At 52.5% G+C, this 23,275-nt stretch overlaps 1 protein-coding gene across 1 annotated transcript in view; it reads left to right on the forward strand.

The window, feature by feature from the left end:
• Positions 1–23,275, forward strand: part of STK40 (serine/threonine kinase 40) — a 39,131-nt gene that overhangs the window by 12,296 nt on the left and 3,560 nt on the right. Inside the window, exons 2-10 of the mRNA XM_084786271.1 lie at positions 8,011–8,130; positions 9,238–9,323; positions 9,630–9,773; positions 12,277–12,504; positions 13,193–13,245; positions 19,056–19,171; positions 20,381–20,525; positions 20,683–20,802; positions 21,166–21,250. Of these exons, the coding sequence (XP_084642397.1) occupies positions 8,019–8,130; positions 9,238–9,323; positions 9,630–9,773; positions 12,277–12,504; positions 13,193–13,245; positions 19,056–19,171; positions 20,381–20,525; positions 20,683–20,802; positions 21,166–21,250 (1,089 nt within the window). The 5' untranslated portion in view covers positions 8,011–8,018. The remainder of the gene's footprint in view (positions 1–8,010; positions 8,131–9,237; positions 9,324–9,629; positions 9,774–12,276; positions 12,505–13,192; positions 13,246–19,055; positions 19,172–20,380; positions 20,526–20,682; positions 20,803–21,165; positions 21,251–23,275) is intronic.

Consider the following 23,275-nt stretch of genomic DNA (forward strand, 5'->3'; position numbering starts at 1 on the left):
TTGCAACTGCCTTGTGAACTATAAAGCTGTAAGCAGGAACCACTCAGGCAATGTGAGGATGTAGAGCTCTTACTTGGATTTTCTTTTTTCTTTTCTTTTCTATTTATTTATTTAATCTATGAGCGTTCTATCTGCTTGTACACTTGCACACCAGAAGAGGGCATCAGATTACATTATAGATAGTTGTGAGCCACCATGTGGTTGCTGGGAATTGAACTCAGGACCTCTCGGAAGAGCTGATTGTGCTCTTAACCCCTGGGCCATCTCTCCAGTCCCCTTTACTTGGATTCTAAGAGATTTTGCACAAGGTTTAGTCTGTCCACTATGGGGTTCCATACATAAATGGGTTTGACTTGGTGGTTGAGATGTCTCTCACATGTTTTGTGTGTGTGTGTGTGTGTGTTTTGTTTTTCCTTTTTCTTTTTAAATTTTATTTATTTATTCATTTATTATGTACATAGGTGTTTTGCCTACCTGAATGTCTGTGTGAGGGTGTCAGATCATGAAGTTATGGACAGGTGTGCGCTGCCATGTGGGTGCTGGGAATTGAACTCGGGTCCTCTGGAAGAGCTGTCAGTGCTCTTTCCACGGAGCCATCTCTCCAGCCCCTTGTGTTTTGTTTTTTGAGACACGGTTTCTCATTGTATTCTTTGCTGTCCTGGACTTACTTTGTAGATCAGGCTGGCCTCAAACTCACAGTGGTCCACCTGCCTCTGCCTCCGAGTGCTGGGATTAAAGGTGTGCGCCACCATGCCCTGCTCACATGGGGTCTTAAGGTAGCTCAGGCCAGCTTTGATTTACAGTGATCCTCTTGCCTCAGCCACGCTAGTGCTAGCTGCTTTTCTCACTTGCTTTCTCTCTTTGCCTTTTCTTTTCTATTCTTTTTAATTTTGTGGGGGGCAGTACAAGGCACCTCTGGAAGAGCTGTCAGTGCTCTTTCCACGAAGCCATCTCTCCAGCCCCTTGTGTTTTGTTTTTTGAGACACGGTTTCTCATTGTATTCTACCTACAACAAGACTGGGTTCTGGCTTCTGCTCTCCTAACTCTACTTCCTAAGTGCTGGGGTTATAGGCTGTGCCACTGCACCTTTCCCCCACCCCCACCCCCCACCCCCGAGACAGGGTTTCTCTGTGTAACAGCCCTGGCAGTCCTGGACTCGCTTTGTAGACCAGGCTGGCCTCAAACTCAGAGATCTGCCTGTGCTGGGATTAAAGGCGAGTTCCTGGCTCACTGCATCTAATTTGCCATGGATTTTTTTACCCCCTGGTCAAACTGTCCAACACCAGCAGAATCCTGTGTCTGTTGCCTTGAGCTGGTAGACACTACCTAGTCTGCCCTGCTGTATTTCCATCTGATCCCATACCAGTCTCAGCCAGGCAGAGGGTAGGGCTCACCTATGAACAGCACTTTGTGCCTCCATGTCCAGCTGTCTCTAGCCTCTGCCCTAACACTGGCCTCAGTGCCTTGTAGGTGCATGGTGGCTTGTTCTCTCGGCCTTTTGGCAGGCATGGGGCTTGGGCAAGGCAAGCAAAGATGAACTAGACTTGCTTTCCAGGAGCCCACAACCTGGGATGGAGAGATTAAACAAATAGTCACAGCCCAGGGGGAGGGGTCAGAGGTGCACTGGATGGTAAAGACTGCCCAGCCCTGGCAAGTGGCTGTGAGTATCTGCTGTAGGTGTCAGACACTTCAGTGAGGACAGAGAAGGACAAACAGGCCAGAGAGTAGGGTAGGGCAAGACTGTTCATGGCACATACAGCGCCCATGACTCATGGGCTACATTTAGCGTCATATAAAGGCAGTGAGGTGGGGGAGGTAGCCTGGGGCTGGCAGCCTCACTGGGGAGCTTGGGTTTCTTTCTGAAAACTGGGAGCCTTGGAGGACCTCTGCAGCAGGTAGCTGTCTGATGGACTCTGTCTTTCCAACCCATTACCAGTCAACAGAGGCAGTGTCTTTGTCTCTGACGGACTGGTCCCTGAATCCTCATCAGCCGGAAGGAGAGCAAGGGCCACTGCCCTGCCCTTCGTGCAGAGAAGTACCGAGGATGCGTTGCAGAAAGGCGCCACCAGGTGGCGGGCCTATAGGTTACAGAACCCTGATTTTTTTCCCCCTCATTTCTTGGCCATATATGACTAAATCTGTTCGTACCAGACTGAGTGCCTAGCAAGAATAAGGTTTCAGGTTGCCTCGCTGCAATTATGTATGCAAACAGGCCCTTTTAAACCTGTGAGCTGAGTCTTGGGAGCTAGTCCAACAGGTGGGTCCTCGTCCTGTGTCTCCGAGAATACATGCCAAACATCACGTCCTGCCCACTCATGAACACTTGTGCATCTAAGAGAGCAAGGACATTCTGTTATATAGCCCACACATGCTTTTCAAACCCAGGAAATGTAAAATGGAGAGATGGCTCAGTGCTTAAGAGCACCTGCTGCTCTTCCAGAGGACCCGAGTTTGGTCCCCAGCAGGAGGCAGGATCTCACAAGTCCCCAGTCTGGATTTGAACATGCTTGGTAGTTGAGGATGACCTGGAATTGCTGATCTTGAAGTGCTTGTCTTCCTACCCTCACCTCTTGATTCCTGGGGTTACAGTTCTGTGGCTTAGCTTTTCTTTAACTCACATTGATTTATTGTTGTTTTGGTTTTTTGTTTGTTTGTTTGGTTGGTTTTGGTTTTTTGGTTTTTCGAGACAGAGTAACAGCCTGTGTAACAGCCCTGACTGTCCTGGACTCCCTTTGTAGACCAGGTTGACCTCGAACTCACAGCCATCCGCCTGCCTCTGTCTTCCAAGTGCTGGGATTAAATGCATGTGCCACCACGCCCGGCTGCATTGATGCTTTTGAAGCACACAGCAGACCCATTTTGTTGAAAGGACCTCAACTCAGGGTTGTCACAGTTAGGATTCATTTTGCACATTTTAGCCAAGGAAGAGTATAAGGAATGCATCTTTGCTAATGGGCTACACATGGAGGCCTATGGTTCTCTTTCCAATATCAGCGACTTCTGCAAAATATGAGGGGTGAGGGGGCCTCTACTCCAGGTTGAGGACAACTGCTTGATAGGGCAATGCCCAAGTCTTTTTGGGACCATAGGAGCCAGTACTGTTACTACATCACCGTAGGTGTGGGGCCCTTCACACAGGCCTTTTTGTGGACCATTTAGAGGTATGCCTGGAGCATCTTGCCTGGATGGCTGGAGAGCAGGGTGGGGCTGTCCTTTGTATCTCTCTCTCTCTCTCTCTCTCTCTGAAAACCTTGTCCTCCAGTTTTTCCTGGCCTGCCTCTTCACCATGATTTCCTTTGCTTCTGTCAACTCTGGGTAGCAGGAAATGATGTTTAGGAAGGAAGGCAGCCTGGGTACCTCTTCCCCGCCAGCATCTTTTCCTCTCCCTGCCCATCTGCTCCCATCCTTCTGTCTGCCGCGTCTTGGAGCTGTTCCCATGCCATTTGCTTGAGTCGAATCCTGAGTGGGGTAGGAGGGGTAAGGCTAAACCCACTCATTGTCTGGGTCACAGCTGCTCCCAGCAAACAGGCGTCTAGACTGTGTGTAGGCGAAGAGGCACCGACACAGATGTGATATGCCTGCCTGAAGCTCTCCAGGGAACTGTGGAAAAAAGAGGCTGCTCAGTACCCCAGAGAAGGAGAACAGGATCAGAGTGTAGTGGTACCAACTACTACCAGAGGCCGCTGGCCCTGGCAGAACCATCACCAACTGCAGGGAAGGCATCTGTTCATTACTGTGTGCTGGGCCGGCACCAGGGGGTGATACTCATGGATGTATATAAGATTCTTTTCCTAGTGGTGGTGACAGTCATTAAACATAGACACACAAACAAACTCATATGACACTAAGTGTAAGGCCAGCTGAGAGCCACTGGCAATGGGCTGTTGAGCTTAGCTTCTCTGCAGAAATTACGTGTGCCCTGGTGGTGCCTAGGAGTTAGCCAGGCAAAGAGCATGAACACTGGTACACACTATGTCTGACTTTCCAGGGTGTTTCTAAAGCTCTTTGATTCCTTTCTGCTTCTGGGGACTGCTGGATATTTGGAGAGGGGTAACAGAACTGTCACCATCAGCATGAGCTTTCCAGGATACCAACAAGGCTAAAGGAACAGACAGATATTTGACTAGATAACAGTTTAAATAGTAACGCTTTCATACCCATAGAAATAAAAAATGGAGAACAAGGTTCAGCTCAGTCCTCAAGACTCATGTGATAGAAGGAAAAAGCTTCTCCCACAGTGCCACATGTCTACCAAGATGTGTGTGTACTTTCTGTCTCTCCCTCCCCCCACATTCTCTCTCTCTCTCAAATAAATAGTGAATGTAATCACTTTTTAAATGGAGAACAAAATAAAGTTTAAAAAGAAACAATACATATAATGTTGAAGTTCAACCTCAGACATAAAGAATTATCCCTTTTTATTACTCATGAAATGAGTCATTTACAAGAGTAAGGAAACAGCCCTGGTACAGGTGCAGGACCAGTGATTCCTTCCCTGACACTGCTGGTGGGACTGTCAGTTGCCACAGTCTTCCTAGGAACAGTTTGCCACTATGTGTTAAACACTTTGGGGAAAATAAGTCAGTAAGTAAAACACACACACACACACACACACACACAAATTCACCCTGCGAAGCACAATGCCTCACACCTACAGCCTATACACTTGGCCTGAGAAAGAATCACAAGTTTGAAGCCAGCCTGAGCTATATAAAGTGCTCTTAGTCACCATGGGCTGGATGCAGTGGTTGTCAACCTGTGGGTCTCGCCCGCCATAGGGGTCACACACCACACATCCTGCATTTCAGATATTTACATTATGATTCATAACAGCAGCAGAATTACAAGTACAAAGTATCAATGAAGTAATTCTGTGGTTGGGGTTACCACAATATCAGGACCCGTATTAAAAGGTCATAGCATTAGGAAGAAAGGTTGAGAACTACTGGGCTAGAGTGAGACCATTTGAAAAAATAATAATAAAAATAAGACAGGCAGTGGCTGAGTATACCAGGAGGCAGATGGATTTTTGTGAGTTTGAGGCCAGCCTGGTCTATAGAGTGAGTTCCAGGACAGCCAGGGCTACACAGAGAAACTCTGTCTCGTGGGGCGGGGTGGGGGGGGCACAAGGGGGGAGAGAAAGAAAAAATAATAAAGTTCTTTACCCCATTTGACCCTGTCGTCTTGCTTCTTGGCATGTATCCTGAGAGAACAGGATGCCAAGAGTGTCCCCATGAGCTGCCATGAGTTCTGGGTCTGTCTACATTTCTGAGCCCTGACTTGGAAAGGAATAACTGTTTCTTTGTCTCTTTCCTTCTGGTGCTGGCCAGAGCCTAAGTTTGCTTTTTCTGGTACTTTGAGTTCCTTACTCTTTCTCTTTCTCTTTCTCATTCCCCTCCCCACCAAATGCTGCTTGCATTTGGGGTGAAATAGCGTGGTGTTGCCTTCTCTTCTCTATTCTCTTCCTGCATAGCAGTTTGCCTACCCTGGGGTTTAAACCTTAAAGAGGAGGAGAGAGCCAAAATATACAGGCATATGTGTGACCATTAAAAAAAAAAAAAAGGAAGGAAGGAATGGATGCCCATAAAGTGGGAGAGATAAGACATATCTCCTATGTTTTTTATCATATACAAATCTGAGTTTGTTTTGTTTTTTGTTTTTTGTTTTGTTTTTTCTATGATAAAGATGGAACCCAAGGCCTCAGATACACTAAGCAAGTGCTCTGCCATTCAGTTCCAATTCCAGCCCCTTGCGTGGTTTTGTTTTTGTGTGTGTGTGGTATTATTTTTGTTTTTGTTTAGTTTTTCAGGACATGGTTTCTCTTAGGTAACCTTGGCTGTCCTGGAACCCACTCTGTAGACCAGGTTGGCCTCAAACTGGCAAATATCCATCTGCCTCTGCCTTCTGAGTGCTGGGATTAAAGGCGTGCACCAAAACTAGCGGATTTTGGTGGGGGTTTGTTGTTTATTTGTTTTACAGCTTAATAGGATATACTTCACATACTATAAAATTATACCTAAAATAGGGAAAAGGGGAACTCACAAAATGGTATCCCAGTGTGGTCCATGATTTACAGTGATTTATATTACTTTGTATGACAGTGAAAGCCCAGGAGACACATACACCTGACTGAGGACAGATGTCTAGGCGGGAGGCTGGATTCCTGGGGCTCACCTGTTTTTCAGTGTTGGTACAGGGAATGCCAGTTACTTCTGCATGGAAAAAGAGATTACCAGAGAAGTTAGTCTTCGTATCTCTGAGCCCTGTGGGGAACAGCCAAGGCTACACTCCTCACCCAGCCTATCATTAGACCTTCACCATTCCCTGCCTCAAGTCAAAGACTCCCTGGCTCCCTGTCCACCTTGGAATGGAGCTTTAGAGGGGCTGGTCTTCAGGAAGTCACAGTCCCATTGATGGGAAGCCAGTGACCCTTCCTCACCCTCACCACCCCAGTCATCCTTCCTTTCTTTCTAAGAGATAGTGCCCTGGAGCTAGAGGGGTGGTTCCGCCATTGGTTGAGAGCACTTGCTGCTCTTACAGAGGACCTGGGTTCAATTCTCAATACCCTCATGTCGGCTCATAACTGTCTTAACTCCAGTTGCAGGGACCCAGTGCCCTCTTTTGGCCTCCACAGGCACCAGGCATGCATATGCGTGCTGCCAGAGATACACATGCAGGCAAAATACCTATACAACCTAAATTTTAATATTCCTTAAACGAGGCAGTGGTAGTGCTTACCTTTAATGTCAGCACTCAGGAGGCAGAGAGGCAGAGGCAGGCAGATTTCTTGAGTTCAAGGCCAGTCCTGGAGTATAGAGTGATTCCAGAACAGCCGGGACTACACAGAGAAAATCCTGTAGCACGAGGGGGGGTGGGGTCTGGAGAGATGGCTCAGTGGTTAAGAGCATTCACTGCTCTTCCAGAGGATGCCCAGGTTCAAGTCCCTGCACCTACATAGCAGCTCACAACTATCTGATCTTACAACTCCCAAGATCTGACACCCTTACACGACAAAAATGCAAGCAAAACACCAATGCATATAACATAAGAATAAATAAAGTAAGCCAGGCAGTGGTGGAGAACACCTTTAATCCCAGGACTCAGGAAGCAGAAGCAGGCGGATCTTTGTGAGCTCAAGACCAGCCTAGTTTACAGAGTGATTCCAGGATAGGCAGGGCTACACACAGAGAAACCCTGTCTCGAAAAACTAAAAAATACATAATTAAAAACAAAAATTTATTCATTAAAAAAAAAAACGGGTGTGGTGGCGCACGCCTTTAATCCCAGCACTCAGGGAGGCAGAGGCAGGTGGATTGCTATGAGTTTGAGGCCAGCCTGGTCTATAAAGTGAATCTAGGACAGCCAGGGCTACACAGAGAAACCCTGTCTTGAAAAATCAAAATAAAATAAAATATTATCTTGTGTTCAACATCGTCAAGTGGCCATAATGGGTAGTTCATTATTAAAAATAAATCCCAGGTCATCCTTGACTGCATAGGGAACTCCTCAGACTTCATGGCCAGGAAGGAAGAACTAAGCACCATGTTTAAGGGGCCATTTCCCCGGGACCCATGGCCCATCACTCCTGGAGATGGCCCAGGAGGAGGCAGTGTGGGTCTTTTGGCTGTAAGCATTGGAGGTGGGGGCCACTTTGAGAACAACAGCTCAGGGCTGGGGCTTAGTTGCCTATTCTGTCTTTGTAGAGGTTTTCTTCAACACCCACACAAAGTCCTGTGCCTCCTCTCGGTGTCCCTCTGGCACCTTTACGCAGACTACCCCACCCTCACTTGTGATCTGTGTCTACTGCCTTCAAGGACATCTGCTGTTGGTGTGTACTGACTGTCAAGTAAAGGGGCTGGGTTTTGTGTCCTCAGGCGCCTTGGATGCTCCTCCTGGTGGGGAGAAGGTGTCGGCAGCGGCAGCTGTGTAATGTGTCCTCGTGGTAGGCTGGTTCATGTAAGGAAAGTTGTTGATGTACTCAACAGAAAGGATCTTTTCTGTCTTGTTCAGAACTGAGAATGAAGCGGAGAGCCTCAGACAGAGGAGCTGGGGAGACGTCAGCCAGGGCCAAGGCTCTGGGGACTGGCATTGCTGGAAATAATGCCAAGAGAGCAGGACCGTTCATCCTGGGTGAGTCTCTGGCCCCGGGGAGTGGGTGTGGCCAGGGTTATGCAGGGCCCTGGCGTCTCTGTGGAGGTAGCAGGGCTGTGATCACTCCATAGCAAAAAGTTGTCAGATTTTTTTTGTCAGCATACCAGCTTTAGATCAAGAGCCAGTCTCTCACTTCCCACCTTTGAGAACACGAGCCCCAGAGTGTCTACAGGCACACAAAGCACATAGCTGCATTACAGCCCTCCACTCACCACCTTAGGCACTCTTTGCCTTTCTTGAATGACATGAAAGATTTCAGTGTTTTTGTATAGCATTTCCCTTATATTTATTTCATTTGGGAGGGGTGTTTTGAGGCAGGATCTATGTAGACCAAGCTGGCCTTAAACGCAAAGAGTTCTGCCTGCCTCTGCCTCTGCCTCTGCCTCCCAAGAGCTGAGATTAAACTGAACTACTTGTAGAACAGTATGAAAATCCTGTGGAATTGAACGTCTCCAGCGCGCTGAGGAGCAGCTGGCATTCTGAGTGTGTCTGAGGCCTGGCCAGTCCAGGCTCAGGCGGTGTGGGCTTTGGCACCAGGGGCTGGGTAGGACTTTTGTTCTAGGGACTTAGAGGCACAACCTCATTCCAACCTCAGATACCCAGCAAACAGCTCATAATGGCCCCTGCGCCCAGCAAACAGCCCTGCACTGTTTGTAGGGTGATGAAGAGGGTCCGCTGCTGCCCTCACAGAATTTAGTCTGTTTGTTGGGGAAAAAAGACTTTAGCAGAGTACCAGAAGGAGATGAGCAAGGTGGGACACAGTGAGAAGATTCTGTGGATGGTGAAGGCAAGAAAGGCCTGATGTGCAGCCCAGGCTGGCCTCCAGCCGGCCGGCCCCCTACATGAGCTGCTTGAGTGCTAGGATTACAGGAGTGCCCCACACTAGACACTGGAAACCCTTGTGAGGAACATGCCAGCAGAAGCCAGGTGTGTATCAGGCAGATGCGCACACATCCCCCTCCACTGTGGAAGAGATAGAACTCTCCACCAGGAAACTTTTGTGGGCGCAGCCCAATAGGTATAAAGAGCCGATCTCACCAGAAGGCCATGGGTGACATTCTGCAAAGTAATCTCTGTGTGCCACAGGTCCCCGCCTGGGCAACTCACCGGTACCAAGCATCGTGCAGTGTTTGGCGAGGAAAGATGGCACGGATGACTTCTATCAGTTGAAGGTGAGCAAGCACAGGCCAAGGCCCTCAGAACCAGGGCTGTCCTCGTAGCCCAGCCCATCCTCCTTGTCACCTTCACTCTGTATCACCTATGAGTAGCTCCGTTTCTTCCTGAGAACAGTCAAGTTCACAGTCTCACTCAGCTCCTGATTAAAGAGCTCTGTGTGAACTACAGGCTATCAGGAAAAGTGGCTGCCATGCGTGCCTGCGTGGGGTCAGGCAGAGCAGAAGTGAACCTGCTTCCCTGTCCAGCCTTTCTCCTGGGTAAAGGAAATCATTTGTTCTTTTCCTTTTTGTTCCTTCCTACAGATCCTCACCCTTGAGGAGAGGGGCGAGCAAGGACTAGAGAGCCAAGAGGAAAGGCAGGGCAAGATGCTGCTGCACACCGAGTACTCTCTGCTCTCCCTGCTGCACACGCAGGACGGCGTGGTCCACCACCATGGACTCTTCCAGGTGAGCGGCCCCACACTCCTTGTGCTTCCTGGCATCTCTCAGAGCTATGGCTCCCAGCATCCCAACATGCAACTCCCAGTATTCCTTCCCTGCTGGCCGTCAAGACCTGGGCAGATAGATTTGGAATCAGGCTAGGGCCATGCTGGCTGCTACAGTGTTCCGTGATGGTCTCAACTTGCAGGACTGTTCACAAATGACAACTTGCAGCAGCCAGGCAAGCTTGGAAATGCTGCTTTTCTGAGGGAGAAAAGAGCCATTTACTGTCTGCTCCAACTATGTTGTTCTGATTGGCTGGGCTTGAGTGGAAGGCAGAGCAAGAGTTGGTCTGACCTGTGGTCAGCTCTGACGGCGTGACTGCACCACAGCCCCTTTGCCTGCCCAGGCATCTCAGGTTCTTCTGTAGATATTCTTGAACATCCTTTTTGTGACGTCAGGCAAGTCATTTCAGGCCTCTGAGCCTCAGACCCATGGTGTAAAGAACAGAGAGAGTCACAGTGTCCCCTGCCTCACGGCTGGTAGGCAGATGCGCAGAGTGAGCAGGCGCGCATCCAGCCCTGGCCGCTGTGACACCTGCGCATCATCACCATTGTTTCCCTGTCAGTTTGATCCCTCACACGAAGCAAGTGGGAAATGCTAACAAGCTGAACTGTAGCTTGCCAGTCTGGGGACAACAGTACGATACCCGCCCATACCCACACCTGCCAAGGCCTTATTCTTAGACTTGCCATTAGAGGCAGCTCCAAAAACTGGAGCATTTTCTTAAACGGAAATGAAGCTGATCTTAGTATCTCAATCCTTATATCTTCATATGCAATTCTGGTGTCTTCACAAGCTTGGCCTTCATTTGTATTCTTTCGGATGACAGAACAGAGGTGACCAAAAGTGCCTTGAGTGTTAGACACTGGGTCCAGACCCTGCAGCAAGCGAATCCCAGGTGGTGATCCTGTTTTTAAGGATAAATCTGACTGGTCCTCCAGGAGTTTCCCAGAGGGCTTTGGCTGTGTGCTGGCAATGACCAGGCCTCCTCTGGCTGGCAGGACCGCAGTATTCATGTTGCACCTATTTTTGTCACACTTAGGATCCCTTGCAGTAAGGAGAGTGGCTAGAGCTGCGGGCCCAGTGTTAGTAACTGACCTGCTGACCCCTGACGGCCGCAGGCCTGGGTTGGTTTATATAATCCTTGACTTAAGGGAGGGAAGGATGGCTAGCTCCCTTTATGCCTGAAGAACGAGACTCATGCGGTGGCGCTATCTGAGCCCCGCCCCGTACTCCTTCCAGTTATGTGACTGCCCAGCAGTCCTGCGGCCATGGGGAAAGCCATTGTCTTGGGCAGTCAGGTTTCTCTAATGGAACAGAACATAAGGAGGGTTTATTGACTGGCTCACAGGCTGTGGTCCAGGTAGTGCAACAGTAGCTGCCTGAGGACAGGAAGGCTGAGAATCTAGGAGTTACTCTATCCATAGCCTCAGTCTGGTGCTGAAGGCCTGAAGGCCTCCCAAAGAGCCTCTCGTCTTCAGTTTGTATTGGAAGGTCAGAGTTAGTTTTAGTACTGGGAAGGAGTGCTGCCACAGGGGGGTGGGTGGACTTGCCAGTGAGAGTGAGGGCAAGCAGGCAAAAGGCAGGTTTTTGTTTTGTTTTAGTTTGTTGAGACAGGATCTCACTATGTAGTCTTGACTGGCCTAAATTGCGATATGTAGACCAAGCTGGCCTCAAACTCAGAGATCTGCTTGCCTCTGCCTCCCAAGTATATGATCCCGCTGGCTGGCCCTCAGCTTCCTTTTTCCACATCCTTTACTCAGGCTACCACCAAAACCTGTGGCACATACTTAGGGCTGCTCGCCTGGATTCAGATACTCAGATGAAGACCATCCCTCCGGGGTGCACCTGGCAGCTCCCCAGTTAGTTGATGCCAGGTGCAGTCAAATTGACAACCAAAATCAGCCATCATACACAGAAAAATGCGTGACCCCTGGAGCTTTCTAGCAGTGACTACTCTCAGACTCCTGTAGTCTTATGCCTAGAGTGGTGGCACATGACTTTAACCCCAGCAGATGGATCTCTGAGTCCTAGGCCAGCCTGGAACTCAGTATGTAGACCAGTCAAGACTACTTAGTGAGATGACCTTGTCTCAAAGAACTGAGAAAACCGTCTGCAGTCTTGGACATGGATGGAAGTGACCCTGGTGATAGCTGGAAGCTGGGAGCACAGCAGGAGGGAGATGCCCCAGGACTCAGCTTCACTGCTGCTGCTGCGCTGGCCTGAGGGGGCCAGTTGGCTTTAAATGCCCAGGGCTGCCCTTGCCCTGTGATCACACCTGAGATGTTGAACTTGACACTACCCAGTCAGGCTGTGTCTGTCTGCCACCCACTGACTCCTGCAGGGTTTGAGTGGCCACCTGTGTGCGCCTCACCCAGGGCAGCAGACAGCCAGCCACTCCCCTCTGAACCTCTGAAGGAGAGCCTCAAGCCCCCGCCCCCGGCCCAGCCTGTCTCTTGCCTCCCAGGACCGCACCTGTGAAGCAGTCGAGGACACAGAGTCTGGTCGGATGGTGAAGAAGATGAAGAAACGCATCTGCCTCGTCCTTGATTGCCTCTGTGCACACGACTTCAGCGACAAGACAGCCGACCTCATCAACCTGCAGCACTACGTCATCAAGGAGAAGAGGCTCAGTGAACGGGAGACCGTGGTCATTTTCTATGACGTGGTCCGTGTGGTGGAAGCCCTGCACCAGGTGAGGCCCAGGGTCCCAGCTCCCCCCCCCCCCCGCCCCGCCCTGCTGCCCCAAAAGCATCCTTCTTGGCTTCTGCTCAGCAGAAAGCTGCTTGGTTCTGACCTCCCCAAATGTGCCTTGCAGCTGAGAGTGTCCAGAGGAAAGTGGCCGCATGTCTGCTGCCTGGGTGAGGCACACACAGCACTGCAGGCCATAGCCACCTTCCCTTGAAGGCCAGCTGACAGAGCAGCTCACGAGAGCCCCATGCAGTAGTTCCCAGTCAGTCAGGAGACTCAATTATAGCTTCGTAGTGCAGGGACCTATCGCCTGACCTTTGGTAGGACGATATCTCCCAGGTACCCCAGGGTGAAGGACAGAAATGCTTGAGCTTTGTCCAGGGCGCTGTAGGCCAAGCCAGAAGTGTGGTGCTTGCTCCTTGCCCCGCCTTTAGGCTGAAGCTTCCTTTCCCCGTGGGGTGGGTGAGTGAGGAAGAGGTGGGAGCTTTTCCCATAAGCTACTGGTCTAGGGATGAGAAGAAGCTGAAGAAACTGCTAGGCCACTTCTTATCCACTTCAGATGCATGCTTGAGGGTCCTAGGAGACCTAGGGGCTCGTGCCTTCCCAGAACCCCGAGGAGCCTCCATCACCCAAGGCAGACCCCATCCCACTTGTCACTCTCTAGTGCAAACCATCCATTCATTGGTTTTCAGAAAAACATCGTGCACAGAGACCTGAAGCTTGGGAACATGGTGCTCAATAAAAGGTAAGTGCCCGTCCTTCCTGTGCTTGACCTCAGAGTTGGGCTACACACGCAGCTACCCAGTGCATGCAGGGTCCCTAGGAGCTGACTCAGAGACGCCCAGAACCCTAGGGCTGGCAGTACTGTCTTGCTCAAACAGACAGGAAGAAGTGTGACACCCCCAGTATCGGATGGAGTTGCTGAGTCTTGGAGGGGTGGGGGAGGTGCAGCAGATGGCTCTCCTGGGCGCTGGCCCCTTCAACTGACCGACTGAGATTAGGGCAGTGGTGTAAGGGCACCAACTGAGCAAGCTTTCAGGATCCCACAGGAGGAAGTGCTGTTCTGTGGGCTACCACAGTCCTGGAAAGGCCACACTGTGGGGAGGCGCTGCCTCCCCTGCTTCTCTGAGTCTCTCTCCTTCCCTTTCCCTTCCGGTAGGTTAGAGGGCAGAAAGGGCAGTGGAGCATGTGCTCATAGCATAGTGCATCGTGCCGATTTGTTCCATGACGTGGTCAGCCCAGGAGGGGCCCCACTGTCCTCCTACAGTGGCCAAAGCTTCAGTGGTCATGGGAAAAGAAGCTGTGGGGAGGTGGCCACAAGAAGAGCATGGCCAGGGCCACAGGCTTCAAAGCCCCAGCCTGATACACCATTGGGTAGTATGACACAGAGGGCCTAAGTGACCCTTCTCTCTGCCAGCTCCCCTGGGGGTTGGGACTACAGACTTGTTTTGGGGGTACAGAACATACCCCATGGAGCTTGCCATCTGATGAGGGTGCTGGCCAGAAAACAACTATCACATCATGTACTGAGGACGGTGTGTGAGGAGCTAGCTGCGTGCTGGCTGAGCAAAGGTTTGCCAGCCTGAGAGCCTTACTGTCACAGTCTGCAGAGGGGAGGGGAGGAAACAGGAAATTCCAGAGCTGCTTTGACCCCATGCGGCTAAGTGAGGAGTTAGGGAAGATGAAGGGGCAGGATGTGGGGGGTCGGACCTGGCGCAGAGCCCGCCCTGCACTAGCTGCTGTGCCTCTTATTTATTTACTTGTTAAGTGCACTCGTTCATGTGTCCAGTTGCAAGCACTCTGCTTGTCCCTCATCTGTAGGGATGGAGTGATGCCCCTGTCCTGCAGAGATCAGCCTGAGAATCAAATAGATTGCCAGTGGGGGGTTGGCTCTTCCTAAGTACACTCCAGTGTCAGTTCCCTCAAGGCCCGAGGTTCCTGTGAGTGAGACAGAAAAGTGGGCCAGGTGCTCCCCCACCTCAGATGAGGCCTGGCTGGGACTGAGAAGAGGAAGGCAGATGCTGGAGGGCGTGGCCCTGAGTTGTGGAGAGTGTGTTGTCTTAGGGCGAATTATCACCTAGTTCCCAGCAATCAGAGACAGGGCATCACAAGTTTGAAGTCAGCCTGAGCTATAGAAGCAAGAAAGACCCTATCTTTAAAAGAAAAAACAAGGGGTTGGGGATTTAGCTCAGTGGTAGAGCGCTTGCCTAGCAAGTGCAAGGCCCTGGGTTCGGTCCCCAGCTCTGAAAAACAAAAAAATAAAAAACAAAACAAAACCTATAAGAAAGATTGGATCCTATTTGACCTAGGCCCTTTGTGGGACATTGCAGAGCCCATGACCCAACCAGCTGGAACAGAGGGCCCAGGCTCTACATAACAGCCGCTTGTTGGCTTGCTGGCTCTCTAAATGAGCATTCTGGGAGTTGTCATGGAAACATTCAGTGGGGCTCCTGCCTGTTAGCATACACAAGTATGCATGGCTTTCCCCCCACTGGTGGTTCTGCTTCTTTCCCTTCTCCAGCCCCCTCTCCCCCTCCATTTTGTGCGTGGTCTGAAGATGCACCTCTGGAACCCCAGCGCAGCTGTAGCAGGTCTCTAGTGACCTTGAGGTTGCAGAGCACTGTAGCTCACTTAGAACAGACAGGATCCAGCTAAGAACCCAGACACTCAGGAAGAGTACAAAGAAATGTAACATGGAAAGCCCCTCATATTCCCGTTCATCCCTGGCATGCAGCCCCTTCCCACCCATCCTGCCAGGCGCCTGTGCTAGCCGCGGGATGCAGATACATGGGACGAGAGCCCAGGGGAGGGAACAGGGAGAAGCAAGGGCTGAAATCCGAAGTCGTCCTTGGGGTTATATGAGGCTGGCTGTGGGTGCCTTCTTCCTTCTTCCTCTTGGGTAGGCAAGTTGCATACCAATTCCTAGAAAAGCAGAACACTGTGGTAGCCCAGGGGCCATAGCTGAAGCATGACTCACCCAGAGCAGCCCTTGCTGACGCATATTGCCCCGCCACCCCTCAGTGCCCTTGCCCTCCTCTCAGGGCCAGCTGGGGGGTCTGGGACTCCTGGGGAGCTGTGTGCCACCCTGCCACCGTGGGTGGCGGCGGCAAGACAAACAAGTGTTGCCAAGCTTTAGGGGGTCTCCAGGCTGACCGTGGTGTTTCCTGTGGGAGAGACTCCAGGTACGTCTGTGGCAGAACAGCCGCCACAAGCAGAAGGCTGGCTGTCCTGCTTGCAGGACCTAGAACACCACAAATGCATGTGCTCCCGGGGCCTGTTATTACCATGTCAGGCAGTGTCTGTCCTAGGCATGCCAGCTGCAGAGAACGAGAGGCTATGGCGGCTTCCTCTGGCAAACCCGGAGGACAGCACCCACTGTGGACCGTCTTCCTACCCAGTCAAATCTAGTTCCATCCTGAGAGTCAGGCGCTGCCATATTTCCCCTCACAGAAAAGGACATTTGAGTTAGCAACAGCTTCACATAGCAAGGAATTGCAGAGACAGGATCAGGCCTGGGAACCTAAGTCTTCAGCCCACTGCCCCTGCTTTGAGCTATCCTCAGAGCACACGTACCACAGCGTACATTTGTGGCTGCAGTGGCCAGCACAGAAACACAGTGCTGTTCTGTAAACACTTACAGCCCTATGTCCAGAGCAGTGACGCGGGAGGCTCAGCTGGAGCATTTTGCACCTTGACGTGCAGTTGTCTGTATTCTTAGGCTCTAGCCTACAAGCCACCGGGCAGGCTTCTGCAGGGAGTCCTGTGTGAAAGCTGGGGCCCACGTTTCAACAGGGAACATGGAGGACAGACTGGCTTTTGTTTGCACCAAGTCCTTTGCCAGCAGAATTCCCTGAAGGAGCTGAAGGGTTCTCAGAGCCTCTTGGATGCGGCTCCCGGGGAAGTCCACTTGCAGCCACATACCCTGCTCTTGAGCCCACCCTCCCCTCTGCTCTGGAGACTTGTAAGAAGAGGTGCTCAAGGCTGCTCACTGAGCACCTCATCGTGCTCCCCAGCTGCAGTGCTCAGCCAATAACAAGCACAGGTGGTACAGGTAGGGAGGACACACCCCTCCTCACTGGTGCTTTCCTGGGTCCTCTGGCGAGGGCCACCCTCCCTTCACTCCCAGCTGTAGTGAGGACCACACCACGAGCTTCCTAGAAAGGTTCTAAGCCCAAAGTCGCCTGCTTGGTGACTCTCGGAGAAGAGTCTGTTTTTCTAGGCCAAGGCAGTCTGAAACCCAAGACACGAGATGAGTCAGCCTGGAGACGGCAGAAGGAAAAGTCATTTGGGGGCTGGGCACTTCCCAGGGGCTCTGAGTCCTAACAGACCTGGGCTCAGACCTACCTCCCAATGCTCCCAAGCTGTGTGGCCATGGGCAGGTCCCACCGCTTCTCAGCCTTAGTTGTACCACCTGAGATAGGACACTGAAGAAGACCCCTCCATAGGCTGCTGGGGGAGGAAATGAAAACAACCCACCTGAGTCCTGCCAAGGGAGGCCCCGAGCTAGCTGTGTGTTTCCTGTGGGCCTCTTCCGTGGTGTCCTCACCATAACAGTGGAGTTAGCATCTCTTGCCTCAGCTCAGCTTCCATCCTTACACTGAGGGCTCTTGTGGGACTCTTGCCCAGGGTGTGGAGTTGTATTCCTCATCTGAAGTCAGGGTCACCTCCCGGCAGGAACCGCTGCTCAGGAGGACGACTAGCAGGAGGCTGCACTGTCGGTGACAGCGCTTGGGCTCACAATTGTTGGAACTAGGACTGGGGTATAGTGAGAGAGCTCATGCCTGGTGTACACAAGCCCTCACTTTGACCCTTAGCACTACAGAAATGAAACAGCCACAAAGGTTGCTGGGAGTAGACATCGCATTGTCTCACAGAGAGTCTGAAATATGCCCACTGAGCCTGTGAACATGGTGTGGTGTGGCTGCAGCCCACAGGGACCAGCCACATTTAGGGCAGTGCCTCATTCAGTGTGGGCTGTACCTGCTGAGCCTCCACAGGCCTGTGCAGCAGGACCCCAGAATTCTTCTAAAGGCTACCTGCTCAAAGCTGCTAGCAAAGGGAACCCCAACTTGGCAGCATCAACAGTTCACAGTGCCTCCTTTTCTGGGGTGAACCTTCTCTTGGAAGCCTTGAGCCAGTGAAGACCAGACCTGCATTGCCAGCTATCCCCTAGCCACTGGGCTCACGGTCACCCTGTCACCCTACATCAGCAGCAGTGTGTGCTTGCCCTACTGTGCGGCAGGGAAGAGACCAGGGTTGCTCCTTGCACAAGGGCTTGCGTGCCCTCACCTGCTTCTTCCTGCCCATAGAGGTTAAACCATCTGAAAACTCCAGGAAAGTCCCCACCCTTCCAGTACGGAGTCCCCCACGTGGCTTTGGCCTACAGTGGGGTTCCTGTTGTTAGCTCTGAGGACTGTGGGGACTAGGAAGAGCTGGATGACACAGTCACTAGTTGGATGCCAGAGCTCCATGGAGAGATACCCCCACTCCCTCCTCCCTCCTCCCCAGAAAGAATAGCCTGAGGGCAGGAGAGAGAGTTCAGTTGGTTAAGTGTTTGCCAGGCAAGTATGGAGGTTGTGAGTTCAGATCCCTGGCATAAAAAGCTGAACAGTGAGGGCTGGGTGGTCAGGAGGCAGAGGCAGGAGGATCGCTGTGAGTTTGAGGCCAGCTTGGTCCACATAGTGAGTTCAGGACAGCCAAGGCTCTACACAGAGAGACCTGTCTCAAAATACTACCCCCCAAAAAAAACTAACTGAACAGTGACATGAGCCTGTAGTCCCATCCCTGGTAAGACTAGACAAGAGGACCCCTGGGGCTTGCTGGTCCAAATAGTCTTGCCAAATTAGTGAGCTCTGGGTTCAGTAAGAGACCCCATCTCCAAAACCAATGTAAAGAAGGCTTAAGAGATGGCTCACCATCTATAATGCAGGTCCCAGGGGATCCATGCCCTCTTCTGCCCCCCACAGGCGCCAGGCACTTATGTGGTACACTGTCATACATGCAGGCAAAACACCCAAAGTAGAGAGCAATAGAGAAAGATAGCTTATACGGACATTGGGCCTTCATAACATGCGCACACACATAGACACACACAGCTGTCGGCTGGAGAGTATAGCAAAGGATCAGCTTCCACACTCCACCAGGGCATGTGGAAACTTAACACGGAACCAGAATCCCCACGTGAGGGCCAGGCCTGATGTGCTGAGCTTCCTGTCTGCTCGGCGGTGGTGAGGCAGGGAGGCTCAGGACCTACCCACTGGCTACAGCACAGAGAGGGAGGGTTAAGGTCGGTCACCTCTGCTGGTCTTTTTCCTGTGTGTGGGAATGAGGGAATCATATTGAAGTTCCAGGTCACTCCCACTCCTGAATACTGGTAAAAGTCTCTGGGAATTGTTCCGAGCTCTGAGCTTGGGCTAGAGCAGCAGGGACGGCGGCTGCGGCGGCTGCTGCGCTTTTGAGCAGTGGCCTCTCACTTTGTTTAGAATTAGGGGGGCCTGACCCACACGATGTCTGGCTCTGTTGCCTGTGTGTTCACTCTCTGCCTCCTGTTCTTAGGACCCATCGGATAACAATCACCAACTTCTGCCTTGGGAAGCACCTCGTGAGTGAGGGGGACCTGCTGAAGGACCAGAGGGGGAGCCCTGCCTACATCAGTCCTGATGTGCTCAGTGGTACGTGTGGCAGTACACTCCTTAAACAGATGGTGACCTGTGGGCAGGACCTGCACTACATGTTGGGGCTCCCTGAGCCCAGACTGGTCACATGCCCACGTCAGGTTACAGCTAGGAGAGAGGGAGGAATGGAGTTCCACAAGAGCATATAAAGGGTAGGTAAGACATCTTCCCCAATGCAGGGCACCTTTAATCCCAGGGGCAAGTGGATCTCTGAGAGTTCGAGGCTAGCCTGGTCTACAAAGTGTGTCCAGGACAGCCAAGGCTACACAGAGAAACCCTGTCTCCAAAACAAAAGAGTGAGACCACTCTTCCCCCACATGTGGCGTCTGTGCAGTGTTAAAACTAGAAGCCGAGTGGCGCTACACTTGCAGCATCCCAGCACACAGGCGTCAGGGGCAGGAGGATCTTGGTTCTAGGCTAGCCTGGGCCATGTAACAAGACCTTGCTCCCAAACAAAGCTGTACTACTACCCTAAGGACAATCTCACAAAACCCCACAGTAAGGTGACCTTTTTGTTTGGCACCTTCAAAAATTAGTAACCAGTTTCACTGCGGCGTTTTCAGTTTCAGGCCTCTTTCTTTGTCCCTGTTTGTCCTCCTTACTCCTTCCATGTCTTTCCCAGTTCCCTTTTCCCTCCCAATAGTCGCTCTTGCTTCTGTGTCCCAAGTGTCCCATTACGGTCTTCTTTCCATGCCCCCTCCCTATGGTGGGGATCCTGGCACCGCTAACAAGGGAAGCCGACAGAGAGGTTCACGTCTAGGCTGGGCCCAGGCAGTGGCTGCACACCTATGTCAGAGAACCTCGGCGTCTATAGGGAGCTGGGCAGCAACAGAGACGGAAGGGGGGCTGGCAGATGGTGACAAATGCTGGGAAGGAACTAGGAAAGATGGGGGCGACGGGTGGGGGTGTGAGTGGCTGCCAGCTGTGTCTACAGACATGCTGACCACTCGCTCTGGGAGCTGCCTTCCTGGGTGTGGTAGACTCAGGCCGAGCTCCCAGAGTCTCCTAGGCTGATGGAGAAGATGGTACAGAGCCCCACAGAGCAGGGCATGGTGGGTGGGCTGCACATGGCCAGGGGTCAGCAGGGGAGTGAGGGCCTGGCAAGTGTGCAGGAGCTCAGAGCGCACCACTGTGCTTGCCCCAGGAGTAAGATGATTCGGAGGAGCAGCTGCCTTCCCTCTGACTATGAATGTTCTTTGTCCCCAGGCCGGCCATACCGGGGCAAGCCTAGTGACATGTGGGCCTTGGGTGTGGTGCTCTTCACCATGCTGTATGGCCAGTTCCCCTTCTACGACAGCATCCCACAGGAGCTCTTCCGCAAGATCAAAGCTGCCGAGTACACCATCCCCGAGTGAGTCTTGCCTCCTGGGAGCGGTAGGGAAGGGATTTCCGTGAACAGACAGCAACACCACTGGGGTCCAGGAGTCTTAGGTCAAAGCCCCCCCTCCCCCCCACAATCCTATCCCTCATCACCCCACTGAGACTTCTTCCTCGTCCTCCCCATCTAGGGATGGGAGGGTCTCTGAGAACACAGTGTGTCTTATCCGGAAACTGCTGGTCCTTGACCCCCAGCACCGCCTGGCTGCTGCTGATGTCCTAGAGGCCCTCAGTGCCATCATTGCATCTTGGTAAGTGGGCCTGTCCAAGGCTGGGAGCACAGATGCTCTGCTGCCCTGCCCAGGAGAGCAGCCATTGCTCTGCTGTGCCATCAGCTTCAAATCATCCAGAAGGTGGGGCTAAGAAGGTGTAGGCAGAGTGCAGAGTGGGCATCTCTTGCTTGCCAGACATGCCAGCTGTGAGGTTGGCATTGCCTCGCTGAGTTCTTACCACAGCCGTTACAGCAGATGCCCCCTCTTTAATGGACAAGGAGACAGAGACCCAGAGCAGTCAGCCATGTTAGGCAGGTACTGACTGGCTCTAAGGTAACTGACTGAAGGCAAGTCAGGAGCAGTAGGGACCTGTCTAATCTGATGTGGCCACGTCCCCTACAGGCAGTCCCTGTCCTCTCTGAGTGGGCCTTTGCAAGTGGTCCCTGACATCGATGACCAAATGAGCAACTCTGACAGCTCCCAGGAGGTGAGTGTGGAATGGGTGGCAGGGGCAGGGCTTCCTTCCCCAGCCCTTGCAATGGAAAGGTACCTCTGGCCTGCTCTGTGTCCTGTCCACCTGCAGGTCCCCAGCCTGAGAAGAGATAGCCGAGATGGGGAGGCCCCAGTGCCAGGCAGCCATCTGGGCTTCCGGGGGCTTTCTCTTCCTGCCCAAGTCACATTTCTCTCCCTCTGACTCACTGGGTTCTCTCACCCTTCCTGCTTTCATTTCTTAGATGATTCATTTATCCCTTCTCTCTCCTCCCTGTTCCCTGCACTGGTGAAAGTGCTGGACTAGGGGTGGGGACAGAGATGTGAATGCTAGGTAGCAACAGGAGGTCTTAGGGCACCCCCCAAGAGGGAACCTGGGCCTGGGGACCAGAAGGAGCCGTGCCTGGAAGCCTGCCCGGCTCCCATTCAGTTCACCCGGAAGCCTGTGGGACCTATTTTTATCTGAGGAACAGAGAGGTAAACTGCTTTCTGTGTCTACGGCCACACAGTTTGGCAGCTGGAGAACTGTGTTCCAAAACCCTGCCTTCTGCTAGTCAGGACTGCAGTATTGCTTTGCCTGCCTGTGAGGGAAGGAGCTCACTTGAGGCCATGCGTCAGAAAGTGGCTTTGCTCTTAACCTTGGCAGCCTCTCAGAGTTCCAGAGACCATCTGTGAGGAGATACCCCTGCACCCCCACCTCATACACATGCACACCCCTGCACGCCCACCATCATACACACACACTCCTGCACCCCCACCCTCATACACATGCACACCCCACCCTCATACACATGCACACTCCTGCACCCCCACCCTCATACACATGCACACTCCCGTGCCCCCACCCTCATACACATGCACACTCCTGCACCCCCACCCTCATACACATGCACACTCCTGCACGCCCACCATCATACACACACACTCCTGCACCCCCACCCTCATACACATGCACACTCCTGCACCCCCACCCTCATACACACACACTCCTGCACCCCCACCCTCATACACATGCACACTCCTGCACCCCCACCCTCATACACATGCACACACCTGTGCCCCCACCCTCATACACATGCACACTCCTGCACGCCCACCATCATACACACACACTCCTGCACCCCCACCCTCATACACATGCACACTCCTGCACCCCCACCCTCATACACATGCACACCCCTGCACCCCCACCCTCATACACATGCACACACCTGTGCCCCCACCCTCATACACATGCACACCCCTGCACGCCCACTATCATACACACACACTCCTGCACCCCCACCCTCATACACATGCACACCCCTGCACCCCCACCCTCATACACATGCACTCCCGCGCCCCCACCCTCATACACATGCACACCCCTGCACGCCCACTATCATACACACACACTCCTGCACCCCCACCCTCATACACATGCACACCCCACCCTCATACACATGCACACTCCTGCGCCCCCACCCTCATACACATGCACACACCTGTGCCCCCACGCTCATACACATGCACACACCTGTGCCCCCACCCTCATACACATGCACACACCCGTGCCCCCACCCTCATACACATGCACACACCTGTGCCCCCACCCTCATACACATGCACACTCCCGCGCCCCCACCCTCATACACATGCACACTCCTGCACCCCCACCCTCATACACATGCACACTCCCGCGCCCCCACCCTCATACACATGCACACTCCCGCGCCCCCACCCTCATACACATGCACACACCTGTACCCCCACCCTCATACACATGCACACTCCCGCGCCCCCACCCTCATACACATGCACACTCCCGCGCCCCCACCCTCATACACATGCACACTCCCGTGCCCCCACCCTCATACACATGCACACTCCCGCGCCCCCACCCTCATACACATGCACACACCTGTGCCCCCACCCTCATACACATGCACACTCCTGCACCCCCACCCTCATACACATGCACACTCCTGCACCCCCACCCTCATACACATGCACACTCCTGCGCCCCCACCCTCATACACATGCA

Source organism: Acomys minous, assembly GCF_964271855.1.
Source record: "Acomys minous genome assembly, chromosome: 6".
NCBI lineage: Eukaryota > Metazoa > Chordata > Mammalia > Rodentia > Muridae > Acomys > Acomys minous.